The sequence below is a fragment of the Dermacentor andersoni genome, chromosome 9 (assembly GCF_023375885.2).
Source record: "Dermacentor andersoni chromosome 9, qqDerAnde1_hic_scaffold, whole genome shotgun sequence".
NCBI classification, from domain to species: Eukaryota; Metazoa; Arthropoda; class Arachnida; order Ixodida; family Ixodidae; genus Dermacentor; species Dermacentor andersoni.
The window spans coordinates 34,146,888-34,171,014 of NC_092822.1; the positions used below are offsets into that span (position 1 = coordinate 34,146,888).

The 24,127-nt window shown below is 47.8% G+C and overlaps 1 protein-coding gene across 2 annotated transcripts; it reads right to left on the minus strand.

The window, feature by feature from the left end:
* Positions 1 to 4,024: 4,024 nt before the first annotated feature.
* LOC126527401 (uncharacterized) lies at positions 4,025 to 21,775 on the minus strand. Of its 2 annotated transcripts, XM_072284479.1 has the most exons (3): positions 20,623 to 21,760; positions 10,555 to 10,950; positions 4,025 to 5,731 (listed from the first exon to the last, which is right to left on the minus strand). In XM_072284479.1, the coding sequence occupies exons 2-3, from the start codon at positions 10,846 to 10,848 to the stop codon at positions 4,583 to 4,585; spliced, it is 1,443 nt and encodes a 480-aa protein (XP_072140580.1). In that variant the 5' UTR covers positions 10,849 to 10,950; positions 20,623 to 21,760; the 3' UTR covers positions 4,025 to 4,582. The 2 variants fall into 2 exon arrangements, with proteins under 2 accessions (XP_072140580.1, XP_050031179.3); XM_050175222.3 differs by lacking the exons at positions 4,025 to 5,731; positions 10,555 to 10,950 and adding an exon at positions 16,353 to 18,575 and having other exon boundaries at positions 20,623 to 21,775.
* Positions 21,776 to 24,127: the final 2,352 nt, after the last annotated feature.

Sequence of the window (24,127 nt, forward strand, 5' to 3'; positions counted from 1 at the left end):
CAGTACAACGCAACCTTGAGAGCTGGCTGCTTGGCAGGACTGGTACAGAATGTGCGAGCACGGCGACAGCACTACAGATCCGTTCTCACATGACGTCACGGACGCAGCATATCATCATAATAATACCCAAACACGGCGACCATTATGACGTCAATGCACCATATCATCACACGTACATGGTTTTGCTTTTAAAAGGGGGCCGTTTTTCACCGGATTATCGCTGTGATCGATTTGTCGCTGGGCGCAAGACGAGACTTTCGTGCGGTCGTGCGGTCACGTTTCTTGTCTATACGCAGCTTCTCGACTGGTAAGTATCCCGATATGGCGGCTGCAATAACGTCAACGCGAACCAACTATACGTGCGTTCGTCACATCCGGGACAGACTGCGTCGGTCGCCATTTGATGCCGGCGACGACGTGGTCGCGAAAACGGTGCGCACGCCTTCGTTCCGTATGCGACGTGGTGGTGTGTTCAGGTGCTGACCCGGAAACCTGCACTCCAGTGGAGTGGCTTCTAACCGAGCTTGCGAACCCTGCGGCTACTTGGCAGTCGGATATACGGCGGCTCACGCAACAGCAAGAGCAAATACATCTAGGTTTTTAGCATGACGTCACACACGCAGCTTTTCCTCCTGGCAGCCATGATGATGTCACTCGAACATATTTATCATTGTGCGTAGGTTGTTAACGTCTTTTTTTTTCTCGAGGACCATTTTTTGTCGTATTATCAGAGTTATTGATTTGCCGCACAACGAAAGACGCGCTTGTCCGTGCTGTCCCATTTCTTGTTGACGCTGCTTCTCTAGTACTCCAAGATGGCGGCCACAATGACGTCGATACAAACAACAATCTATAGACCACGGTGTAAGAATAGTATGAGAGGTGTGTGAACGGCGCCCGTTCCAGCACACCGGTTTTGCGTGCGCTTCGGGCAGTCCCCGTAAGAAGGCGCGTATCGTGTGGCGGCCATAACCGAACGAACACATTTTTCTTTAGCATACACTTGTTCCGTATTTATCCGCAGGTGGTAGTGTTTTGCCAGTATTGCAGTGCAGCTCTCAAAACGATTTACGTATCAGATTGCACGGCGACGCACGTTTTAGTACTTTCACATACAGAGTACAAGCTGTTTCATTACCACGAATCTTCAAGTTTGTTGTATGCTCAATTACATTAAGAACTACTGCATCGGCACGGCAGTTGAATTTGTAAACTGTTTCCTTTCCCGCGGTTCCCCTGAAGTGTATGGTGTGCTCAACGAAACTAATGAACAATGCGTCGGCACGACGTAATGCTTTGTCATTAAAGTCATTCGAGAAAACGCTTCACATCCAAACGTATCCCCCTGCGACTATCAGAATTTAATATGCGACCGCCGCAAAAGAAAAAGCAACAAACTCGCATCGGCACGGCAGTCGAATTCATAAACTGTTTCCGTTCTCGCGAATCTTCTGAAGTGTGCGGTATGCTGACCGTGCTCAACGACACTAATGAACAAATGCATCGGCACGACGTAATGCTTTGCCACTAAAGTCATCCGAGAAGACACCTCACCTCCGAACGTATCCCCCTGCGACTATATATATTTAGTATGCTACCGCCGCGATAAAATAGCAACAAACTCACCTTGGACACGGCTTCTTGGCCTCACCGGCCACGCATTCTCTCGATTGTGCTACCAGCTCGGCTAGGGACGAACGGAGCTACAACTTTCTTCAACTTAGTACCTAGGCGAAGAGAAATTTCAAGGACCGGAAGTCCCCACATTTCTCTCTCTCGCAACCACTGCTCCTCGCGCATGTGCAGAAAGAGCGGAGAAATCCAATTATGATGTGCTCGTGCGGGAGGGCGGAAGACGCGAGCCCCCACAGGCGGAGACCAATGAGAGCGGCCCCTTCAGTGACGTGCACGCGGGAAACTGGTTGATGCGGTCCCGCCCGACCGCCAGTTTCGTACTAACGTCTGCTCTCGCCGCTGGCGCTTGTTTGCTTGGTTTGGTCTCGTTCGGGCTTGTTTCTATTGCCACGGTGAGAAATAAATGGGTGAACAGGTTCACAAAACAATTCACACCGCAAGAAACCACACAAAAGCAACATACGTATACCAGCGCAAAGCATAGAAGTGCTCGCGACTGCGTGCGACGAACGTGAACGATGATGTGATGTCGATGAGGCCTCACCGTTCAGAACGAGCTGGCGGACCCCGAACATAAGGAACCGTCACTCGGAGGATGGCAGATTCGCACGCAAGTTGTCGACGCCCCCTCAGCACAAGGTGCCGCCGTTGGCACATCTCTCGTGATGTTCTTACTCTGTGCTATAGACTGATAGTACTCGTGGCTTTCTTTTATCTCCTACAGTGGAGACGGAAATTATTATTATGAAAGGTGACTGTTAACGGCGAGCGAAAATATTGCTATACGATGCGCTTATGTGCAGTGATACTACGACAGCAATGTTTGCAACGTGAGGGATGGCGGCAGCCATCTGAAGCTGTGCGGGAGTGATCGCGACTTTTTATCACTCTCCTTTCACCTCACGTTCGTATGTTCAGCAACCATTAAAACTAAAAGACTTGCTCCCAATCCACAACTGCTGTTGTGCCACAATGCGTGCCTATCATCGAAGCAACGGGTAACCCCCCCTCCCCCCCTCGTTCTTCTGAAGTTCCTTGTGACAACCTGCAAAGTTCAAAGAAACTGCCGAACCCTTTCCATGCGTCGAACTGTGGAGTCCGGGGGCACAGAGCACCACGGCAAATCCACTGACAGCCTCCAGAATTCCGCAGATCTGCTGACCGCTTGCCGTGGAGACCGGTGGCACGCAGCTTGGACTTCTCCCCCGACGAATGAGGAAAGCGACGCGAGTGACGTCAGCACGAGTCCTGCCTCGTACCTGCCAAAGGAACTTAAGGCAGAAGCCGCCCATTGGTGGAGAGATAGTCGCCACCAGCCACCCCGTTGGCCTGGTGCACTCTTCGGCACCTCTACTTGTATGCCAGCTACCTCATGGGCAGCTGACGTTGAAAATAACGCAGGAAACTGTCTCAGCACCAAAAAAATGCCAAGTGTAAGTGCCCTCTATCTGCATTTCGAACGCCCACCCCCCCCATTGGAAATGACAAATAAAACTTTACCGCACAAGAAGTTACAGCTTGAATGGTATCGTGAACGAAGAATTGGAAGAACTCGCAATATTTTTGCAACTTGTTTAGAAAGTAACTACCGTGTGTAATGTGGTCTTGAGTTGTTGCCCGGATGATCTCGTTTTGTTCTCGCAACTTGCCCGGATGTTGTCGTTTGAGTGCCCCGTCGTTCTCGTATAAGTGCCGGGATAATTGCTCTGGATTGTGGCCCAAGGTCACTCGAAGGTCGCCGACAATGGGAGCTAAAAGCATTTCATGCTTAAAAACAAAGCGAAAATAATAGGCCCACATTAGCGAACACTTTGCGGGCATCAAAATCGTTAGTTACGTCGCTAACACAATAAAAAAATAATGCTACGCCTCGTAACAATTCCTTGCTTTGATTGTGCCCGCAGTACCCTGCATGCAAGGATTCCCACTCGGGACCCAGAGATCGGCTTGTCAAAAACTTTACAACCAGCCAGTCCACCGATTCTACAGCGAAGAACAATGCTGCACCTGATTATCGTTTCACCGTCTGCAGCTACTGGCTAACACACGCTCGGTTATTTCTGCCTACCAAATGGCGCTGGCATTGGTACCCCTTTTTCTTTAGGAAGTACAAGAGAACGGGGTGTGCAACCCGCCATGGTTTCTTAGTGTCTATAGTGTTGGGCTGCTAAGCACGAATTTGCGGGATCGAATCCCGGCCATGGCGGCCGCATTTCGATGTGGACTGAGGAGCACGTTAAAGAACTCCAGATGGTCCACACTTCCGGAGTCCTCCAGTGTGGCGTGCCTCATAATCAGACTGTGGTTTGGCACGTAAAAGCATATAATTCTTTTTTCTTAACTGGGCATGGAAATGAAACCTTGGTAGAAGGGAGCAAAAAAGAACAGAGCAAGTGCAACTGTTTATTAACAGAGCGAAGTACAGAAATTGCGGCTGCAAATTCTAGTTCGGGTCGCACTAATGCCTGATACGTCAGTTTTGGCTACATCGGATGGAACACACAACAACCTATAGTTTCGGGCTCTAATCACAGCAGCTTTCGCTGAATTGCAGCCCACTTTGTGAAAAGAACCTTAGCTTGATGCTACTACATATAAAGTCTTCGTCGTTGTGACAGCCTGAATGCTCCGATATCCTCTGGCCGTCAACACAGAAATCTCACAGCAATAATGCAGGAAAGAATATGTAGGAGGATGTCTCAATAGTTAATATCTGCAGGTCAAGCACGCGTATTAGCATAATGAAAATGTAACCGAGCTGATAATCACACAAAAGAAAGACAAAACACATTTAGAAACACATGAAGTAGCACCTAAATAACCGGATACGAAGCACACAAAAAGGTTTTAACTCCTTCGAATTAAGAGCAGAGTATTAGAGACTTACTAAATCTGAGATACCAGCGCGTTAAGCGCAAGAACATGGCGTTGCAGCGCATGCTGGGAATCAAAGAGCAGCTCGTGCCCTACCCTCGTCCTTGATGTCTTCTAGCTCGATGTCGAACGTCATCTCACTGTCTCGAAGATAGCCATCGTTTACAAGGTCATCTAGCTCCATCCAGAACACGCGGTGAATGTGTTGCAGTGAACCTTGATCGCGAGCGCAGAAACAACTTTTGACAAACGAGTACATGTAACGACCCGCCATTGGGTCATCCTTCCACACCTTCACGTTCAATTTAAGTGGCACACACTGAGAGCCCACCAGTAGCCCGTTGAACTGAATCTCCAACGCGAGACAAGGAGCATCACGGTAGGTACTCTTGTTGACGGCAACCGTAAAATACGTGTCTCTCGTGTGGAACCATGTCAACTCGGCAAACGTTCTCTTTTTCACTTCGCACTTACAAATTTCCTCAACGTTTCCTACGGTCAGGACGTACTTCACATCCTTAACTTCCTCGCTTAACCAAAGTGATGTCGACAGCGCACTGGTTAAACGCAGACGCTCGTTGCCTGAAGCGAGGACAGGCTGGCAATACGCAATGACAGGGCGATGATTTTGCTGCGGTGCGTCTTGCCGCACACGTTCCAGGGTGCTGAGCGCCACGCTGGCGAAGTGTTCCAGCTTGCGAAGTATTAGCGCCTTCTCGGAGCGCAACGGCAGGGACGAGGACGTGCCGGCCTCCGGAGCCGAATTTGGCAGGTGTGACGCTGATGACATAGATCGCCTGATATTAACCATCTCACCCTTTAAGTTGTGCTCAGAAGCCTTTAGCTCTGTAGTGATCTCAGCCAATCTGGCTTCCTGGCTCTTAGCTTGTTCGGTGAGCTCATTCATCTGACTTTGAATAGCAGGCAGCAGTTGATCATAAAACAGGCCTTTCAAAAGCGCCTTCAAATCTTCCTGGGCGTTGCTCAAGTCTTGAAGTGTCAGTGCCACTGTATGTTCCGAGGAGGAGTTCTCTGTGACCGCGGAAGAAACGTCGGCACTGCAGGCGGCCACGTAGTGCATTGACAGGTCTTGGTGCAGGACTCCTTGGCCGCACCTTAAACAATCCACAGTGTGGAATGCGCATTCCATCTCGTAGTGCCGCAGTAAAGCTTCCATGGTGCCTGTGAACTCGCATCCGTGTGCTTCGTTCCAGCAGGAAGCCTTCATGCAAGAAAAACAGATACAGTCTTTAATGTGACATTTAGCCGCCAGCTACGTTTCAACGTGCGTTGACAACCATACGGAATAGCTTGAAACTACGAGCAATCAGAGCCGCTCCAAATTTACACAGTGCAATATTATGAAATTAAAACACAATACATAGAGCAGAAACAAAAGTCCGAAAGGGTATTCAGTTACATAGTGTTTTACTTAAACGTTAGCAAAATTTTTAAAAATCGCCCGAGCCATTCATCACCAATCTACTTATCGAGCTGGAATACTCGTAGATATACGGTACTTGCACTGGAAGTCAATACGCAAGATTAGCTAATCACCAATTCCTTAATTAGGTTTTCAAATAATTTACCGCACACATTGCAGTACACGAAGTGAAGCCACTGGTTTCATAAGGTAAATACACTTCGAACGAATTTTCAAAGTAGCCCTATTTTGAGATAACTGTCCTAAACTTGCCCTAAAAATGTACGGTTGTTTCACTTACTTTTCTGACAGAACGCCATTTTATGCATTGAAGCTCCAAAGTTACTGGATCATCAACGCATTTCTTCGAAAAACTTGTAGGCGCATACCTCAAACCTAATGTCATTCTCAGAATTGGTTCGAAGTGGATAGAACTTCAAAAGCCACCGGCTACAATTTCTAAAATTGCAACATGTAGCGTGACGTCATTACTGAAAAGGTTACTTGGCTAGCACTTGTTAAATCGACAAATATTGACATCCATTTTTCGTGCAAATAATGTCTACCTCAGAAAGTAGCATAGCTCACGAAATAGTATTGTGTTGCCGTATCACGGGTGATGCTTCAAAAATTCTGCTGACAATAAAATAAAAGCACCCGTATACATCCTCAAGCGTCAGAAACACCAACGGAATTTTGAAGTTCAAAACTGGAAGAACAAGAAAAATAAGGCATGAAACTACAACGCTCGTCGAAATCCGAAGCCCTTCTACTATTCATTCGCAATACAACGAAGAAACTGCTGTAACGGTGCATATAAGAAGCGAATATTAAAATAGAATGAGTGTTTGGTTTACTCAGACGTTCATTTGATATCATAGTTGCAAATTATATTTTGCAATATCTCATTCACGCTTTTCTTGACACAAATCAGCCGTATTGCTCCGCACAGCTAACAACGGCAAGGCGTTCTCCTTTTTTTGTAGTTCTCGAGGGAAGGAAATTACCATAAGTGACGATGTAAGGCCAAAGCTGCATTAGACATCAATTAATATTTCCTCGCATGTTTTGGCTTTCCTGGCGAACGAAGTAAGAAGTATTGTTAATGTTGAAGTAGCGTTTCATAAGCAAGAACGACAAATACAGCCTAGCGATTCTCGATGTTCTGCTAGAAATCAGTAATGAAGGCAACTTTAGCGCGCACTGACCTCTGCAGAATTTATGCCGCAACCTATGCCTCCTAAACGAGAGAGGTCAGCCTGAGCCACAAGTGGCACAGGTTGGTGCACAGAACTCACCAGCTACCGAGCCAAGGATGCTAGGATAAAAATTGAGAGGGCGTGTATTTTTAGTATTCTGCGCATGTATCAAATTTCTTTTTTTTACGGCTACTGCAATGATTGTTATATCACTTATCCACCCAAGGTTTCTTTTCATTGCGAGAGCAATTATACGGACACTCCAGGCGCATGTCTTCCGTCGGCGTCGCCTTCGCCGTCGGCGTCTCTGTGAGGTTCCGTATATGTGAAAGCGTGTGAGTGTGATTCGGCGAATGCAGTTCAATCTCACGCGCGCCAGCGAGGAACGCGGCCCGGGTGCGTGCCCCCCCCCCCCCTGTAGCGCACGAGGCAGGGGGGTCTGGCGAGGGAGGAGGGGCGTTCTTCTCCGGTGGCTGCTAGGGTGCCTAGATGCCCTCCTCGACCGCCGCTCCGGGCAGAGTGCAGAGAACTGCGGCGTCTACTACAGGGTTGGCCACGCAAATGTGTGTGCGTGTGCGGGGGTGTGCGTGTTGGGTGATCCGAAACCAGTGATGCTCAGTTACAATGCGGACGGACAGAACAGTGCTTCTTGTCTGCACGGTTTTCTTAGTTACGGTGACCTGTCCAGTAGTTGCGATCACTCAAATTTTAACATTGTTATGATCGGGTTAGCACGGAAGCTCGAAAAAATTGAAGGGCTCAGGCAGGCCATATACGCCGACGACGTCACAATCTGGGTGACCAAGGGATCTTTAGGAGAAAAACAAGACCTTCTCCAGAGCGCAGCAAATACAGTACACGCATACACTGAACACTGCGGGCTTGTCTGCTCCCCGGAGAAATCCGAGGTGCTCAGAGTCTACAGAAGAGGATACAATCTGTAAAACTCCATAGACATCTTCATAGGGGGGAAGAAAATTCCGGAGGTATCCCAAGTTGTTAAGATCCTTGGCATTTGGATACAAAGCAACTGTCGTGTGGATCACACAATCAGACAGCTGGCAAACACTACAGCTCAGATCACGAGGATGATCGCAAGAATCTCAAACAGACGGCGAGGTATGAAGGAAGAGGACACATGTAGGCTAATACAGGCCCTCGTGGTCAATAGGATTGTATACAGTGTCCCCGACCAAACACCGCTCGAGCAGGAAAAAGAACAATTAGAGGCAATCCTTAGGAAAGCTTAGTAATCCTTAGGACTCACAAGAAGCGTGCAGAAGATACAGCAGTGGACGCATATCCACTGCGGCCATCCGCATACTCAAGACGAGAAAAATCACCTTTTCGAGATGCTTCATTACGTGGACACCAGGTCATGAGACTGTGACAGGGAACCAGCGTGCCGACGCCAACGCCCGAGCATACGCCAACCGAGGGGCGCACCACGACGGGGAACCGGACACAGTCACCAGACGCTATGGAGCAATTTTAGAAAACCAAAGAGCCCTAAGGAGGATCTACCCCCTCTCCACAATGACCTTAGTAGAGAGCAGTCGGTTGCCTGGAGACAACTGCAGGCTAATACATACCCCAATCTGAGTCTGCTCAGCAAAATCTATCCGTCAACATATGACAATGAATGCCCGCTATGCGGTGAACACGCAACGCTTTACCACGTTACATGGGCCTGCCAAAAGCCAAAGGTAGCGCCAGTACACAAAACACCAACACCGGAGCAGTGGGAGGCTGCGCTATCCTGCTTGAAGCCTGAAGAACAGCTCAAGCTGATCGACAGAGCTAGCAAGATGGCAAAGGCCATAGGGGTCCTGGACTGAGGGCTCCACCTTCGCCGGTATACCTCCTTTGTGAAAATAAAGTTTTTCATTCATTTTTCATTCATTCAAATAAATTTATGTTATTATTAGTTTGGGCTCCATACAAAGCGCCTAAGCTCATCTGTTGGCTGTATGTTGGCAGAAGTCACTAATGCAAATAAAATTTCGCGAGAAAGGAGCAAAGAAGAGGTGGTTATGCGAGATTCTCCAGCGTAACTAGCACAGGTGTAAGGAAAAGTATTTAAAACTGAATGTTGGGTCAGTAGGTCTATCACGTTGACTGGAAACCTCAGCGCAAAAAATTTCCACTTGGTCACAGGGAACAGGTGAAGAGGAATGATAGTATCAATTGTTTACTACAAAAAACGTGCCACCAATTAATCAGCTTGTTTTCAACGCATATTCGCCACGTCACTTCTTCATATGAAAGCTCAGAGCCATGCCCCTTCATATATGTGAATGTTACGTCTTATATGCAGAATATCTCACAAGCTCAAGAACGTCATGAACAGACATCATATTATTGTGGTGCTCTTGGCGCCTGAATGCTGTCCAAGTTCTGTCCTCAGATTTGCGATGAGAGCAAGCGACGCTGCCAAAAGAAGAATGAATGCATGTTCTTTTGTGTAGTGCTCATCTATTCCGATGACGTGTGGGAAAGATCACATCGACCAGGCATAAATGTCTGTAAGCGAATCACTCATGCTCGAAAACGTAGGAAGACAACGGGTGTGCCCGTTTTGTCGTCCGTATTAGGGAGCGTGGATGCAAGGCATGGATTAGCGACACCAGGATTTCAGGCAGGTCTATACGTAACACCGCTCGGTTTACTTTGGGAGCTATTTTTTACAATTAGCAAAAGTTCTATTATCTGTATAGGTGAGACGTCAACTACGATGTATAGGGCTGAGCTTGAGTTTTTCAATGCTTCTTATTTGACATGCGCGGTTGTACTTGCTGATATCGCGTCGCAGTTTCATATGATGAAGTGGCGTGACGCATGTGCTCGAACGAGATCATAAATCGGCGGTGTTTCTATTGATAAACAGTTTGAGATTACCGCTCGTCATGGTGCGTTCCTTGTGAGTCAATATTATTACAGCGAAGCTGATTATGGCTAGGTTCTGGTGGGTCTCGGCCCCGTGGTCATTGACAAACAATTTTTCATACGTGGGTTGATCCTGAAGATAGTGCAATGCCGGGCCGACCCGCGGAGGGCGTGAAGCAGGCGTGAAGCAATCCTCATACGTGGGCCAATCCTGGAGATAGTGCAAAGCTGGGCCGACCAGCGGCAGAGGTTCAGTTCGACATTAAGAGGCCCACATTCACAGCTTCACTGGTCATCTTTCTTCAGAGTGGAAGGGCACCAAATATTGCGCTAAGTTTTCCTGTCTACATGCTGATTTCGTGTAGATCTCAAGTTTGACTTTAAAGAGACGGCGAAGAGGAATTTAAATTAAATGAGTAAATTATAGTTCTGCCGTAGCGAAACTGGCGCTTCCTACACCAGGCGTGCAGTCATGCAACTAATGCCAGTAGAGCATTTTTTCCAGGGAGAAATCGAAACCCTTATTTTTATGCTCACCTTCAAGCCGCCAGCTTTCCTGGCAGGAAAGTCGACACCGTGGCATTCCGCTTGCTCGAATGGCTCTTTATCAATGGGACACAGCCCACCACCACCATGGCAAGAGGCTGCGTGGCAGGATTGGCAGAGAATGTGCGAGCATGGCAACACCAGAGTCCGCTTTGGAATCATGCAACAGAGGCTGCAGACGCGTGAGCTGGGCACCTCGTCGACAAAGCGCGTCGGTCGCCAGTTGACGCCCGCGACGGCGTGGTCCCGGAAGCGGTGCACCCGTCTTCGTTCGGGATCAGGCATGGCGGTGTCTTCAGGCGCGGATCCTGCGCTCGCACAAGAGCACAGCGGATTTTTCCAGCAACACTGTTGCTTCTAGGTGGTCTGGTTGCACATCGACTGACGCTGCAGCAAAGCGAGACACAATGGATATTGTCCCTTTATCGCGTGCCGCCAACCCGCTATTTCCCTCGCTTAAAGTTTGCGCCGCGCCAAATATTGCTTCCTTATCGCCGCCTGCTGCTTTATCAAAACCTGATCACGGCATCGGATGGCTGAGCAACGAGGACAGACACTCCAGAGCCATTGTTCATTCATCACATATACCGTGGTACCCCAACTTCAGCTCTCTAAAGGCTTGCGATAGGGCGTGGAATGCCTGTTCCTTTAACGCTGGAAAGTACATTAGATGTCAAGGATAAAGAGTGCAGTTAATTTGCATGAACCCGGCAAAAAAATGAAAGACTGGCTGAGTCGGCTTTTCGGGTTCAGTTCTACCCATGGCGCTCACGTACGTGCTACATGAGCGTTTATGTGAAATGCAAATGCTAGCCGGTCGGGTCGAGCGACCGTCGAGTCGTGTATACAGTGTCAGCCCCACTGCATGGAGGGTGCGGTCGACTTGTTCGGTCTATCTGAATGTCGTGACGACAACGTGATCCCGATGCTGGAAAGATGTCCGTGGTAGGACGACCACGCCATGACCGCAATGTTGTGACGAAGGAAATTACGGGTCTAGAATGACGACAACGGCATGACGGGCCTCGAGCCGGCGACATCGTGATTAGCATCGAAAGGCCATATATCGCGACCACGCCACCCAGGCGCGACGTACAAAATACTCGCAGAGAATACTGCACAGGTGTGCTTATACTTTATTTTTTATCCTACAGTGTCAATCAAGCGAAAAGGGGGTAGCCATGGCCAGCGAGCGACGACAACAACTCTTCTGCCTGCATTTAGCGCATTAAAGAAGGAAAAAAAAAAACGAACACCACCACGCCGTGCCCCTGCACATCAGTTTGCAATAGCTCGCAAAAGCCTTGATCGATTACTGTTACAGCACTTGCAAACGATTCATAACAAAGCATTCTCTGCCAGACCAAGCACGCTTCGCATTGCGCAAATCTCGGCGGGAGTCGAGTCTGCTTAATTCTTTCCTTTTTCACATTGCAAGCGCATGATGAGTCGGCATCGATTTGTAACAAGTTTTTTAAGTAGTGTTGTAAAAGCCGGTGCTCGCGTCAGTGTGCCCATTTCTCCGTCAGTAAGCCGTGGTGGATTTCTAAGAGGATTCTGATTGAGTGTTTGACTTTAATGCAACTACGCACTCCGGTCATCAATGACATATATGCAATGAATTTGCCAGAAATACGAACTCACTCGGTGACGACCGTACGATGGCCTTGCATCTCTAGCCCTAATTTGCGATGACTCATGAGACTATCATTCATATGTAGCTTTGTAATCTATATTGTGGCATCACACTAATTAAAGCTCGTAAAATCACTCTCCCCTCAAAATTTTTTTACATGGCAACAGTTTTCTATGAGGCCGCATTGAATACACAGCGACGACAGTTTTTTTTTCTTTTAAAATGAGGCTGTAATAATAGAGCGACAGGCGTTGGATGAACGACTAAGCGGAGGCTACAATTTCTGATCTGCCTTTGTTGCTCCTGCTTTCCAAGTGACTCGCCGTACGCAGTTACACAATTGCTTTCGGGACATCGAAAGCTGCGGGTCTTGTCAGGCGACCAGCGCAGAGAGCCGGCATAGTCAGTGCAAAACACCAGCTACGCCAAAAGAGCTGCGCGCCTTCATTAGAAATCCTTACCCCGCGCGCACACACACACACACGCACGCACGCACCACTGCTCGGTTCGAGCACTGCCAATCTGTGCGGCGAAACCACCCCAGAATATTGAAAACAGGTAAGCAGGCCCGAAGCAACAGCGTTCCTAATATTCCGAACCTACATTCAAATGGGGTAGAAACGAAACGTTTTGATCCAATAGGTATTCCACCCCAGGTAAAGCAACGTGCAGTGGAGATGTACGGCTGCGGAATGATGCTTCAAATCATCTAGCGAAACCCGCTACTTTCTGAGCAGGAATACTGAACCAGGTTGCAACAGTACGTGGCACGTTGGCAACAGGGAAACAGCCACATTTACGCTTGCTGATAGGCGCAGGTGCTACTAACGCGAATGACGGACGTTTAGAAAGGACGAGAGAAACCGTTTTCTTTTGCTCACCTTGTTAGTGTTCGCTTCCCTGGGGGAAAACTCCACACCTGCGCATTCAGTTTCTTCCAATGGCTTTTGGTCGATAGGGCACAACTCACTGCCATCTGGAGTGTTGGCTTTGTGGCAGAATCGGCACAGAATGTGCGAGCAACGCCACACTACCGTACACTTCGGAATCATGCCGCAGAGGCCGCACACGCGCACTATCGGCACGTCGTCGACAAACCGGGACAACGGTCGCCAGCTGGCTACGGCGACGACGTGGACGCGAAAACGGCGCACACGTCTTCCTTCGGGAACCCACATGCTGCCGTCTTCAGGTACTGATCCTTAACTCGAGACAATAGCGGAGTAGCTGGTGATCGAGCCTGAAGCTTTCTTTTTTTCAGTCTGATATGCCAGGGCTGCCGTAACAACAAGGGCAGATAGACAGTTTTCGCGCGGTGTCACGCATGCAGCTTCTCACCATTTACGGCTGCTATGACGTAAGTGGAGGAGATTATATATATATATATATATATATATATATATATATATTTTATCACCACACCTACATTATGGTTTCTTTTTTCACAGAAACCATTTTTTCATTGTCTCTATTAAGGCCCAAGCAGAAGCACGTGTCGGAACGCGTCCGCAGGCGCCTCGGCGCGTCTGGACGCGTTCGCACCACGGTGTACGAATATACTTCTTACACCGTGGTTCGCTCACGTGAAACCCTTTCCTGCCCTTTCCCTCCCCGGCGGAATCGAAACGGCTCCGATTTGACGTTTTGATGAGCTGTCAACTCATCAAAACACCTGCTCCGCTCTGGGAGCAACTGTGTTATTGCATGACCATTACAACGCCACTCGTGAGGCGATACAAGCTTAATTCGCTTCAAAATTATTCTGTTTTATTGTCTTTTACAACATTGCTTAACGTGGCCGCTGGGCTATACCTCGAACATGGCGAGTTGGCAACTCTGCGCCGCCGTGACAAAAGGCGTGTCAACGCGCGGCAACTCGCACATCGTGTCACATGTGTGGCGTGTACTCTTCCTCCTTCGGGCGCAGCCCCACTCCGTGCAGCTCGGCGCTTGCTAACGCGTTCCAACGCGCACGTCTGGTTGGAGTTTTACGCGTGTTGGTTTGTCGGTTGGCAAAACACGCGCCACCGTCGGGGCTAGTTGGCTGTTGAATGACTGCAGCAGGCTACTGTGAAATATTACGCTCGCACACAAAGGAAAGACGAAAGTGGCACATGGAGAAGCGTGAGCAGTCTGATGCGTGCTGATATCAGCACTTATGTAGTCAGTAGCTGTGTAAAATAAGCGCGGTTCCTTGTCCGCGGTTCTTCCAGTGCCGTCTTCCTCCATCCTTTCTCTGTGTGCGAGCACATTACTTCACAGTAGCACGCTGCAACCATTCAGAATCAATCAGAACGACGAATCCGCAATGCTGTTACATTTCGTGTTGTCGCCGCTTTTGAGCAGAAGGCGAAGATTGCGGTCACAATAACGTCAATGCAAACATTTTATAAAGCGATGCTTCTTCAACCCCGCGTGGAAGGGCGGTCAATTTTTCCGTTCGTCACCTATAATGGCCACAGCCAATTATTATTACAACAAATCACTGCCGACCAGACCGGCTATTTTGCGACACGCGATGACTGTACGCAGGAATATCAATCAGGGCAGCAAGTGTGCTGGGATCTTGCCTCGTTTATAGTGCGAGGGACCGTGGGCGTTATCTACAGTACCTTGCGATCGATCGTGACTGTGTGACAAGCTTTCCATCTCACGTTGGTATGCTCGCCAATTGTCAAACCGAGAAATAATTTCCCCCAATCCGCAACTACGTAATGAGCTGTCCGCCACTGTGAGGAGCGGGAACGGCCAGGTGTTGATGTCAGCTTGTCCTACGCGACGTGTCGGAACAAGGACACTTCGTTCGGCGGCTCCTCGAACTAATTATTTTAGTAATTATATTACTGCAGTAGGGTAATTAACTACTTTTCACTCTGATCATGTTCGTGAACACCAGCGAATACCGAGTCTATATAACCGGCGACCGCATCGTACGTCGTTAACAAAGCATGTTTCCATGAGTGGACACTGCAGCTGTGAAAGAAGATGACGTGAGAATGTGTGTGCTACAAAGCAAGGAAAACAACGAGACACTAAAAAAAAGCCAATTATAGGCCAGATTTTGTGTATGCAAATTGTTACTTAGGACAATACTCGTATCAATACGGATATTTACGGCAAGACTGGATACGTGCGTGGTACCACACACACGTAATGTCGCTACATGGCACGCACACTTTCACGCAGTGGCATCGGTGACCTCAGACATGTCGCTGACGAATGATCGACCCTGCAGGCACTCCAAATGCGCAAACACGCCTTAAGCGACGTACATGGATCGAATACAGTGGTCTTGTGTTGCAGTTCTGCCGAGATAGCGTGTCCTTTGAAGCAAACGGAGCCACGGGTATGCTACAAATAAGGGACGGGAATTTTTGATGCGCTGTCAGGGTTTTTGCCGCTGACAGCCTTAACGACGAAGAGGCTTTCTGCGAAAAATGGCAATGTATCGGAGTCGACAGGTGTGGCCATTGCCTATCATTTGTGCTTAAGGTGGATTAAGGTTGTTGGAAATTAAACCAAGGTGTACTAAGGTGGTTTGAGGATGGTACAAATTAAAGCGAGGTGGATTGAGGTAGATCTGTGAAGGACGCGTTACAATGTATGACATCACGTATCATGGTCACGTGATAATTGCACATTAAATTTATTCTGAGACGCTCATGTATGACGGCAGGTCACGGGACATCCCGTAATGCTTTTGTATTACAATCACGCAAGGTTATTTAAGTGACTCAATTTTTTTTCTCGCTCTCTCTCTTCTTGACAGCAGCCACGGCTGCTTTTGCTCCGTAGTAGACGGGGCCTTTCCGGTCACAGCTTGCCAACATGTCATCTTGTGCACTGCTGAGCACCGTCAAAAGAGCTTCAGCCCAACGCCGAACCTAGCTGTTACTTTTATATTTCTTCCTGCAGGCGGAACTGACATTTCTAGCGTTCATTTACCTTCAAGGTGACACAGGCAAGCGAAGATCCGTTCGTTTGATGAGTTCAAGTTCTTTACTTTGATTCTCAATAACGAAAGCTGCATTTCAATAGAAGAGCAAAGCGAAAACACTCATGCACTAATTTTACTGCCTCGTTGAGGAAACCAGGCTTTCGAGTTGTACGCACAAAGCTCCACGACATGTGTGCGTTGTAGCCAGACTGCATCTCAGAGGTAACACTTTATTAATTGCTCTTATTACGCCTACGGCAGCAAAACCCTTCAAACACTTGCAAAATGAAAGAACCGGGCTCGTTGTCACCGTATTGTTACCCTCAATCGTTTCAAGTGATAGAACAGCACACCTGAAGTTCGAGTCAGGACAAAGTGACAGACGCCAAACTTTAAATAAAGGTTTCATCGAACGGTGACGCGTTGATGAGCACGTTCCTTGCTGCCATCGCTTCATGACGCTCACAGCTGCGGCTCAAGTGTTTCAGGTGCGCATTGAATTCCAGCCTCCTTTCAACTTAAAGGCAACAGGAAGAATAACTTCCCTCCCCCGTGGTCAGGCATTACAGGGCAATCACGAAAGTAAATTCGTCTGAAAGTCTGGACGCAGGTTCGTCGACAACAATTTCCACCGGGTCTACGGGGTATCCTGTACATGAATGTTTGAAATGAGTTATTTCGGGTTCAGGGCTTCACCCCTCAACGGCAATTATCTGACAGAAGAGACACAGCTCCTGTGGCAACATTGTGTGCTCATTGTGGGTTCGGTAATAGCGTTGCTACACACCCCGGTTATCAGCCAGAAAACACAAATGACTGGCTTCCAGTAGCGAATGTAGTTAGTGTCGGCCTGAATACTCCTAGAGCCGCGCATCTTAATTTTAGCTCTAGGCCATTGCGTCACGTGGCGCAATGGCAGCACGCGGCCAATGGCAATGGCCAGAATCCGATCCTCTTATTGGATTCTGATGGCACCGTGTAGACAGGCACAGCACATAAACAGTGCTGACAGATAGGAAAGTGTTCACAAGGATGTATAAGGACCAAAAACCACCGGTGAGACTCCTTGTTGCAGCGCAACAAGCACAGACATATACGGACAATCAAGTCAAAGCACCGGCTTAACAGTTCCAAGGATACCCTCAAACAATTTAAGTAGAAGGCAAAAAGAAATGTACGAAACAAGAAACTTCGCAATACCTTATTTCTTGTGCTTAAGAATAACGGTTACCAAAACATCGCTAAGCTGTCATCACAGAAACGCAGGAAGCAGCCACAATGAAACTGCGCTGCGAAGCACTCTCAGTTCTCATCAGCGTTAGATGCACGAGTACCTCCACTGTCGGTCGAACCAGATAAGTGGACTTCGAACGTCATCATTCCGTCTCGAAGGTAACCACGGCATTTCAAGGAAGAGAGGCTTGCCCAGAACAAGCGGTGAAAATGGTTTGTTGTGTCCCGATCGCGAACACAAGTACAATGCTTGTCGGATGCATGCATGTAGAGAGCCTGGACATTTTCCGGGTGCAACGCCGACACGTACCATCGAGGTAACGACGACAAAGAGCCCTCCGGCATACCATTGAACTGAATCGCCACAGCGAGACACGTAGATGCCTCAACGACAGCCGTACCGACAGCTAGATTAAAATAAGCGTCTCCCGTGTGTGGCACAGTCACGCGAGCAAATTGCCTCTCCTGTTCTTGGCACTGAAAAATTTCGTCGGCGTTTTCGACGGTCAGGAGGTACCTGTCTTCGGGATGTTCTCCGCCGAGCATACAGGCCGTTCGCAGAGCATTGTTTAAATGACGAAGGCTTTCCTCACGACCGAAGAAAGGCACGCAGTGAGCAGCGACTGCAGGTTGGCGAGAATTCGGCGGGGCGTCTTGACGCAAACGCTCCAGATCGCTTACTGCAAAGCTGGCCAAGCGTTCCAGCTTTCGAAGCATGAGCGTGTTCTCCAAGCACAACGGCTCCTGTGACGACGGGCTGGTTTCCCGCACAGGATTTTGCCGAGAAGGTGGTTGGTGCGACACTGCCAAAGATATTGCGGCCGAGATTTGTGCCACTTCTTCCTTTAAGTTGTGCTCAGACGCTCTGAGCTTGCGCGCGAGCTCAGCGAACCCGGCCTCCTGACTTCTGACCTGCTCGGCAACCTCATTCGCCTGACTTTGAACTGCAGCCAGCAGCTGGCCCTGGTCCCTCAAAGCAGTTTGCAGATATTCCAGGGCGCTGGTCGCGTCTTGCAGTGTCAGCGCTGCAGGGTCACCGGCACTGCAACCGGTCACGTAGTGCGATGGCAGGTTCCTGTGCGCGACGCCCTTGCCGCAACGCAAACACTCCACGACGTGGAACGTACATTCGTTCTCGTAGTGCCTAAGTACACCTTCCACGGTGCCCACGAACTCGCACCCGTGTGCTTCGTTCCAGCAGCAAACCTAGGTAGGACGAAAATAAACAAAACAAATTGAAATATTTTGGCAGAACTACGCATTTTTTGTTCGTAGGCAGATAGAACGAAAGCGTAGGCGTGACGTCTCGGCATCGCACGACAACGGAAAGTTACGTGACGGCACGGGAGGATATGTTCCGCAGGTTATCGGAAATTGTTCGCAGTAAGGTTTCAACTTCTCTCTTTCAACAACAGCCTTTACAGTTTTCATAAAAGCGCATCTAAGATGAAGCAGAAAGCAACATGTACGACGGGACTGGCGCTACTTCCAAGTGGCGTTTATTTCAAACTACCATCTGTTTATGCACTGGGCACCAGGTACATCATGCACTCATCATCATACACTCAAAAGATTGTATAAGTGAATCAGATCATACACACGATTGTATGGTCAATCAGTTTATGTGCATAGATACCTCGAAAGAAACTTCACTTTTTTTTGCAAAACTAAAGACGGACGGCTGACGTACTTGTCACCTGATTTCCTTATAAAATATGCTTCAACTATTTCATGTTGTTTTTGTGTTTTCTTTCCTCAAGACAGTTGTGTTACCATACATGCTTCTGCAGGCGCGCTTCTTGTAGCGTTCAGCCAAGTGACTGCCGTATCCTTTTCTACTGTCATTATTGTGTCGTCTAGCCCTGTCATTGAAGCACTGGCCAGTTTGTCCTATATAAGCACGTCCGCAATCTAAGGGTATCTGATAGGCAACATCTGAAGTACATTCGGTGTAATTGGTCCGGTGATTAGTATGACATTGTATGCGTTTCTGGTGCTTTTTGTTTTGAAGGTCACACTGCTGACCATGTACAAGATGATGAAGACACTAGATTGACATTGTGTCGATTTGAGACCTGTTTAAATTGTGTGCAACTTCATGGAAGTATGGAATTACATGCACATGTCTTTTGTCACCATCTTTGGTGGGGCACTTCCGTTCCCGTTTTAATATTTGAAGCAATGTTTCACAGACACATGAAATGACAGACATTAGACATCCGGAATGTTTCAATCTGTCTACTTGACTAGACGCACTAACCTTAATTTGGTGAACACATGACTTTTGCAAAGCACCATAAAGGTAAGTGTTGGGTGTGCCATTCTTCATCAGCTTAGAATTTCGAAATTCAAATTTGCTCTCGAACTGGCCAATGACAACTATATTCAGTTTCTAGATGTTAAGACATTTTTGTCAGCACGCATGCTTGAGATGCAACCCAAGTTCGAATAAAAGTCTTGCCGTTCGATAGCGCACAATCGAAAAGATATACGTCCTCTCCGAACAGCGCTTAGATCACGCTTCCATATTCCGTCCGATTTAATCAGCGTAGAGGTGAGATTTCATAGCAAGGGGTCGATTCTGGCATCAACAGGCGGTGTCAACTACTATCTGAACACTAAAGAGAAACTAACGAGTGATATTAAGCGAAGGCGCATCAAATAAATTACCCTTCTGAAATATGAATATCGACGCAGCTGCCGTCACAGGTGCCCTGTAAATCCACAACATGAGCAGCCAAAAGTAGGGTGATGACACCCCCCTTAACTTCTCAACAGCTTTGCGTGACGTCATTAACTTTGTAGTCTGTTTAGCCGTAGTTGACGGTTTAATAGCTAAAGAGCAGAATTGCACGGAGAGAAAACAAAGAATTTCACCTGTTCAATTTTGCGAACTTTTTCCTCAAAAAACAAAAAAATGGCCCCATGCAGTGCATAAGACTGAAAATTTAGGACGTCATACTTAAACTGCCTGTGCTCTGGGCGCGGCGCAAATTCAGGAAATGTTATTGCGCCTTTCTCTTCGCGGAATTAATCAACGCGCAATCATATTTATTGCTGCTGGATATTTTATTGTTCTGCAATTACAATGTATTCACTTTAGCATTAGGCTTGGAGATATGCGGCGCTGTAACTAATGCAAAGTAATGTTACTGAAAGAAAGCGAACGAAACCGTTTATTATTGTCGTAGTTTGTGGGCGATCTATAAAACAATTATTCGGTTAAAGAAATGATAAATAATTGTGTACTTACTTGCAATGCGTTAGCATTCCTGGCAGGTAAATCGGCACCGTGGCACTCCGATTCCTCGAACGGCTCTCGATCCAGCGGACACAGTCCGGCGCCAGCTACCGAGCTGCCTGCGTGGCAGGATTGGCAAAGAACGTGCGAGCACGGCAGCAACACCGTCCGTTTCGGGATCATGCGGCAGAGGCCGCACACACACGAATTCGGCACCTCGTCGACGAACCGCGTCGGTCGCCAGTTGACGCCCGCGACGACATGGTCCCGAAAACGATGCACCCGTTCTCGCTTAAGATCCGGCATGGCGGTGTCCTACGGCACCAATCCTGCGTTCTGGAAAAGAACGGGGCTACCTTTTTATTTTTATTTTTTGCGCTAAGCTTATCGCTACCGGGTTATCGCAAACGCGTCATCGGGCGTAGGAGAGAGTGCAGAAAGTATAGGCTCTTTGGACTAGATCACGTGGTGTTAGGCCGTGTTTTTCACTCCTGTAGAGCTTTATTACGCGGCATGGAGCGCCTGATTTCATGTAACAACGTCGTCAACAAGGAACACACGTTATGTGTGGAAACGAACAACAGTAAAATATGATTAAAAAAAAACAACAACGCAGGCTTGTTGGCTGTGCAAAATAAAGAAATGAAGAAAAAAAAAATAAATCAGATTGCATGATATTGGCCATACTGCGGTATCGACACCGCCAAGGATTATCTCCATCTCTTGTCCGTGAACAAGACAGCGAGTGGCGTTGAATACACTGGCGACGAAAAGTTTTTGCGCATGCTCAGTGCATGCAGTGGTATGTTTTAGTATTTCGATTTGGCTCGTCCTGTAAGCCTCCGCCAATTCTTCGCAGGCATTAAGTATTCTTTGTTTCAACAGTTCCGTTTTTTTTTCTGTTGACGTATGTTGTCGGGGTATTGGAATGGTGGGTTCTAAGAAACAAAGAATTGTTTTGTAGGACTACGCATACAAGGTTTTTTTTTTTGCTCTCCCCGCGAACGGTACGTGCGCGAGTAGATCCGTCTACCTGGTGATGTGGTAGCCGCAGCAACTATGCCTTCATTTGAATCGCGACTGAAAATTTTGTAATCTTCTTTACCACTGGATCTGTTCTTTCTGTTACGACGTTAGCGCTTCTGTTCTTTTTCATAGAGGTTAGTGCGTCTTCAAAAATGTTTGTTCGAATATGTTTGCAACGTATGATTCTAAATATGTTTGTAGCAATTTTGTTTGAGCATTGAAGTTTGCAATTCTTTTCCGAATGGTGCGTTTGGAGTGTTCTTGCCATGTACGGCATTTGCGTGTAATATTAAAGTGCATTATGTTGTCTTTACAGAGAGATGTTGCCCCACTGCCCACTCCTGCTTGCGGCTTTACTCTAAAGCCAACGGAAAACTTCACGGAAAATAAAGTAAAGGAAATAAATTCAGTTCACCATGGCGAAATGCTAATTCAATCGCCCACTGGTGACCAGCCATGTTACCATGTTTGCAAAGACTTGGGGAAACCTCAGAGCAGACGTTCACCCTTCTGCCTTCCCTATACCATACCTATACCACATGGTTTCCTACTCGAATTACTAGAGGGAACTTCGGCGCTGCTATAGTTCCGCTACTATGGCAACGATAGGCAATTGCGGTGGCTAGAAAGGAAGGTGGAAGCAATGACGGCCTCAGGGTGTAACAGCACGGCATGCCAGCAGCGGTGGCGGCGCTGCTGTCGCTGTAGTCTAGCGCCTCTACAACGAATATCTATACAACGAAATGATCTGTATAACGAACGAAGAATTGTGTAATGGCTCTATTGAGAGGCGTGCTGTGCTCGACCTTTGCAAAGGAGGGATCTGTAAAACGAATGATTTCGGAGGCTGCAAGCGCTTTGTTATGGATGCTTTCGACTGCACTTAGATTGCCCTACTGTCGCGCGTGCAACGCTCAAGCGCGTCAAGAATAGGACGCGATTTGGCGCCACGGCTGATATCGTACACATATTCCATGTCACCGTTTTTCTTATGGTGTTAGTCCAACGCTCTCAAGTAACAGTGAGAAGCAAGGCTTAACGAGCAGATGCGGGTGATAAATTAACCCTGCAATAAATATGACTAGAATGCTGCCGCCGGGATGCCAGGCGTTTCGATCTGAGACAGCTGGCATTGCCTGATCTGTAGAGTAAGCGCTCACTCTTACAATAGGCTGGTGCATTCTTTAAACTGTTTTAGAGCGCATATATCCTGTAACGATACATCAGCCTTGAAAAACAATTTGCCGGTTAATCAGAATTCTTAACTGTTAGCTTTCTCAGGGCAGAATGGAGAAATAAAACTGTTTACTGCAATATAAGTTATCAAATACTCCGAAATGTCTCCACATTTCCCGGCGACTCCGCTATCATTCACCAGGGTTTAAAAAATGTGCGATATCTAACGCGATAAGAAAAGGTGCATGCTGTTTATAGAGTCTTCCCGAGAAGACTCCAGCACTCCCTGCAGCACGCTCTGCACTTGTCATCGGGGTGCGATTCTGGGTACATACTATGACGCGCGAAACTTTTGTTTCTTTGGTCATGTGCTCGAATTGGGCAAATTCAATTTTGAGGCTGGGCCACACAAATTTTGGGGGTGGGCCAAGTCAACTTTGTGAGTGGGCCAGGTTGGTTTTGTACGTGCCTAAACTCAATTTCTGAATTGGGCAAAACCAATTTTTGGAGGTGGGCCACCCAAATTTTGGGTGTGGGCCGAGTCAATTTTGGGAGTGCGCCGGGGCTGTTCACCATGGGATATCGCAAAGCGTTTCCGGCATGTGCAGCACCGGAAACGCGACCTCATCACTTGGTCACGTGGGTTTTGGTACTATCGTACGCTAACGCCGGATGCCGGTTTTTCCGCTTCACGGGGCATATATGCTTTCGCATTAAAAAAAAGAAATGTCATTCTGACTGCGTAGGAACGCGAATGCACTCGTGTACATTGTTTTCTGTGCACCGTCTAGAAACAAGTAGGCGTGCAAAAATAATCCGCACGCCTCATATTTTCTTCTGCAGTTATGACAAGAGAGAGAGAGAAAGGCCTAATGATTCGGAATGGCGAGAGGTCGGCCAGCTACTCTGCGTTGGGGGTAGGGCAAGAGGGAAAGAAAGAGGCAAGAAAAAGGCGCATGATGGGGGACGATGATGAAGAAAGATGTAAAGCATTACAAAGCTTGAATTAGCGTGGGTGAAGCGATAGGCCAGCAACCTTTTCACGAAACGGAACAATATATTGCTTAATTATTGAGAGGTAAAGGCAATCACTGAAAGCGATGAAATAAAAATAAACAATACACCACAGATTTAACGCAAGACAAGCGCGAAATATGCAAAGTTCGATTGCAGGCTTTACCAAGCAGAGATGCTCTAAACAACCGTGCGCCCATTCATCGCTTCGTCGCGCTCACAACAACGCTGATACGAAGCTCAACCGTTGCTCGAGGCATTTTTTGGGGCTTCGGGCCGGCATGTCGGGAAAATAACAAAG

What these genes read in the sequence shown, in the direction of transcription:
- LOC126527401 (XM_072284479.1), bottom strand. Translation starts at nt 10,848, where the DNA reads ATGCCTGATCCCGAACGAAGACGGGTGCACCGCTTCCGGGACCACGCC. An exon ending in GGAAAGCTGGCGGCTTGAAG is followed by an intron (nt 5,732 to 10,554) that starts GTGAGCATAAAA and finishes TCTTGCATGAAG; the next exon opens with GCTTCCTGCTGGAACGAAGC.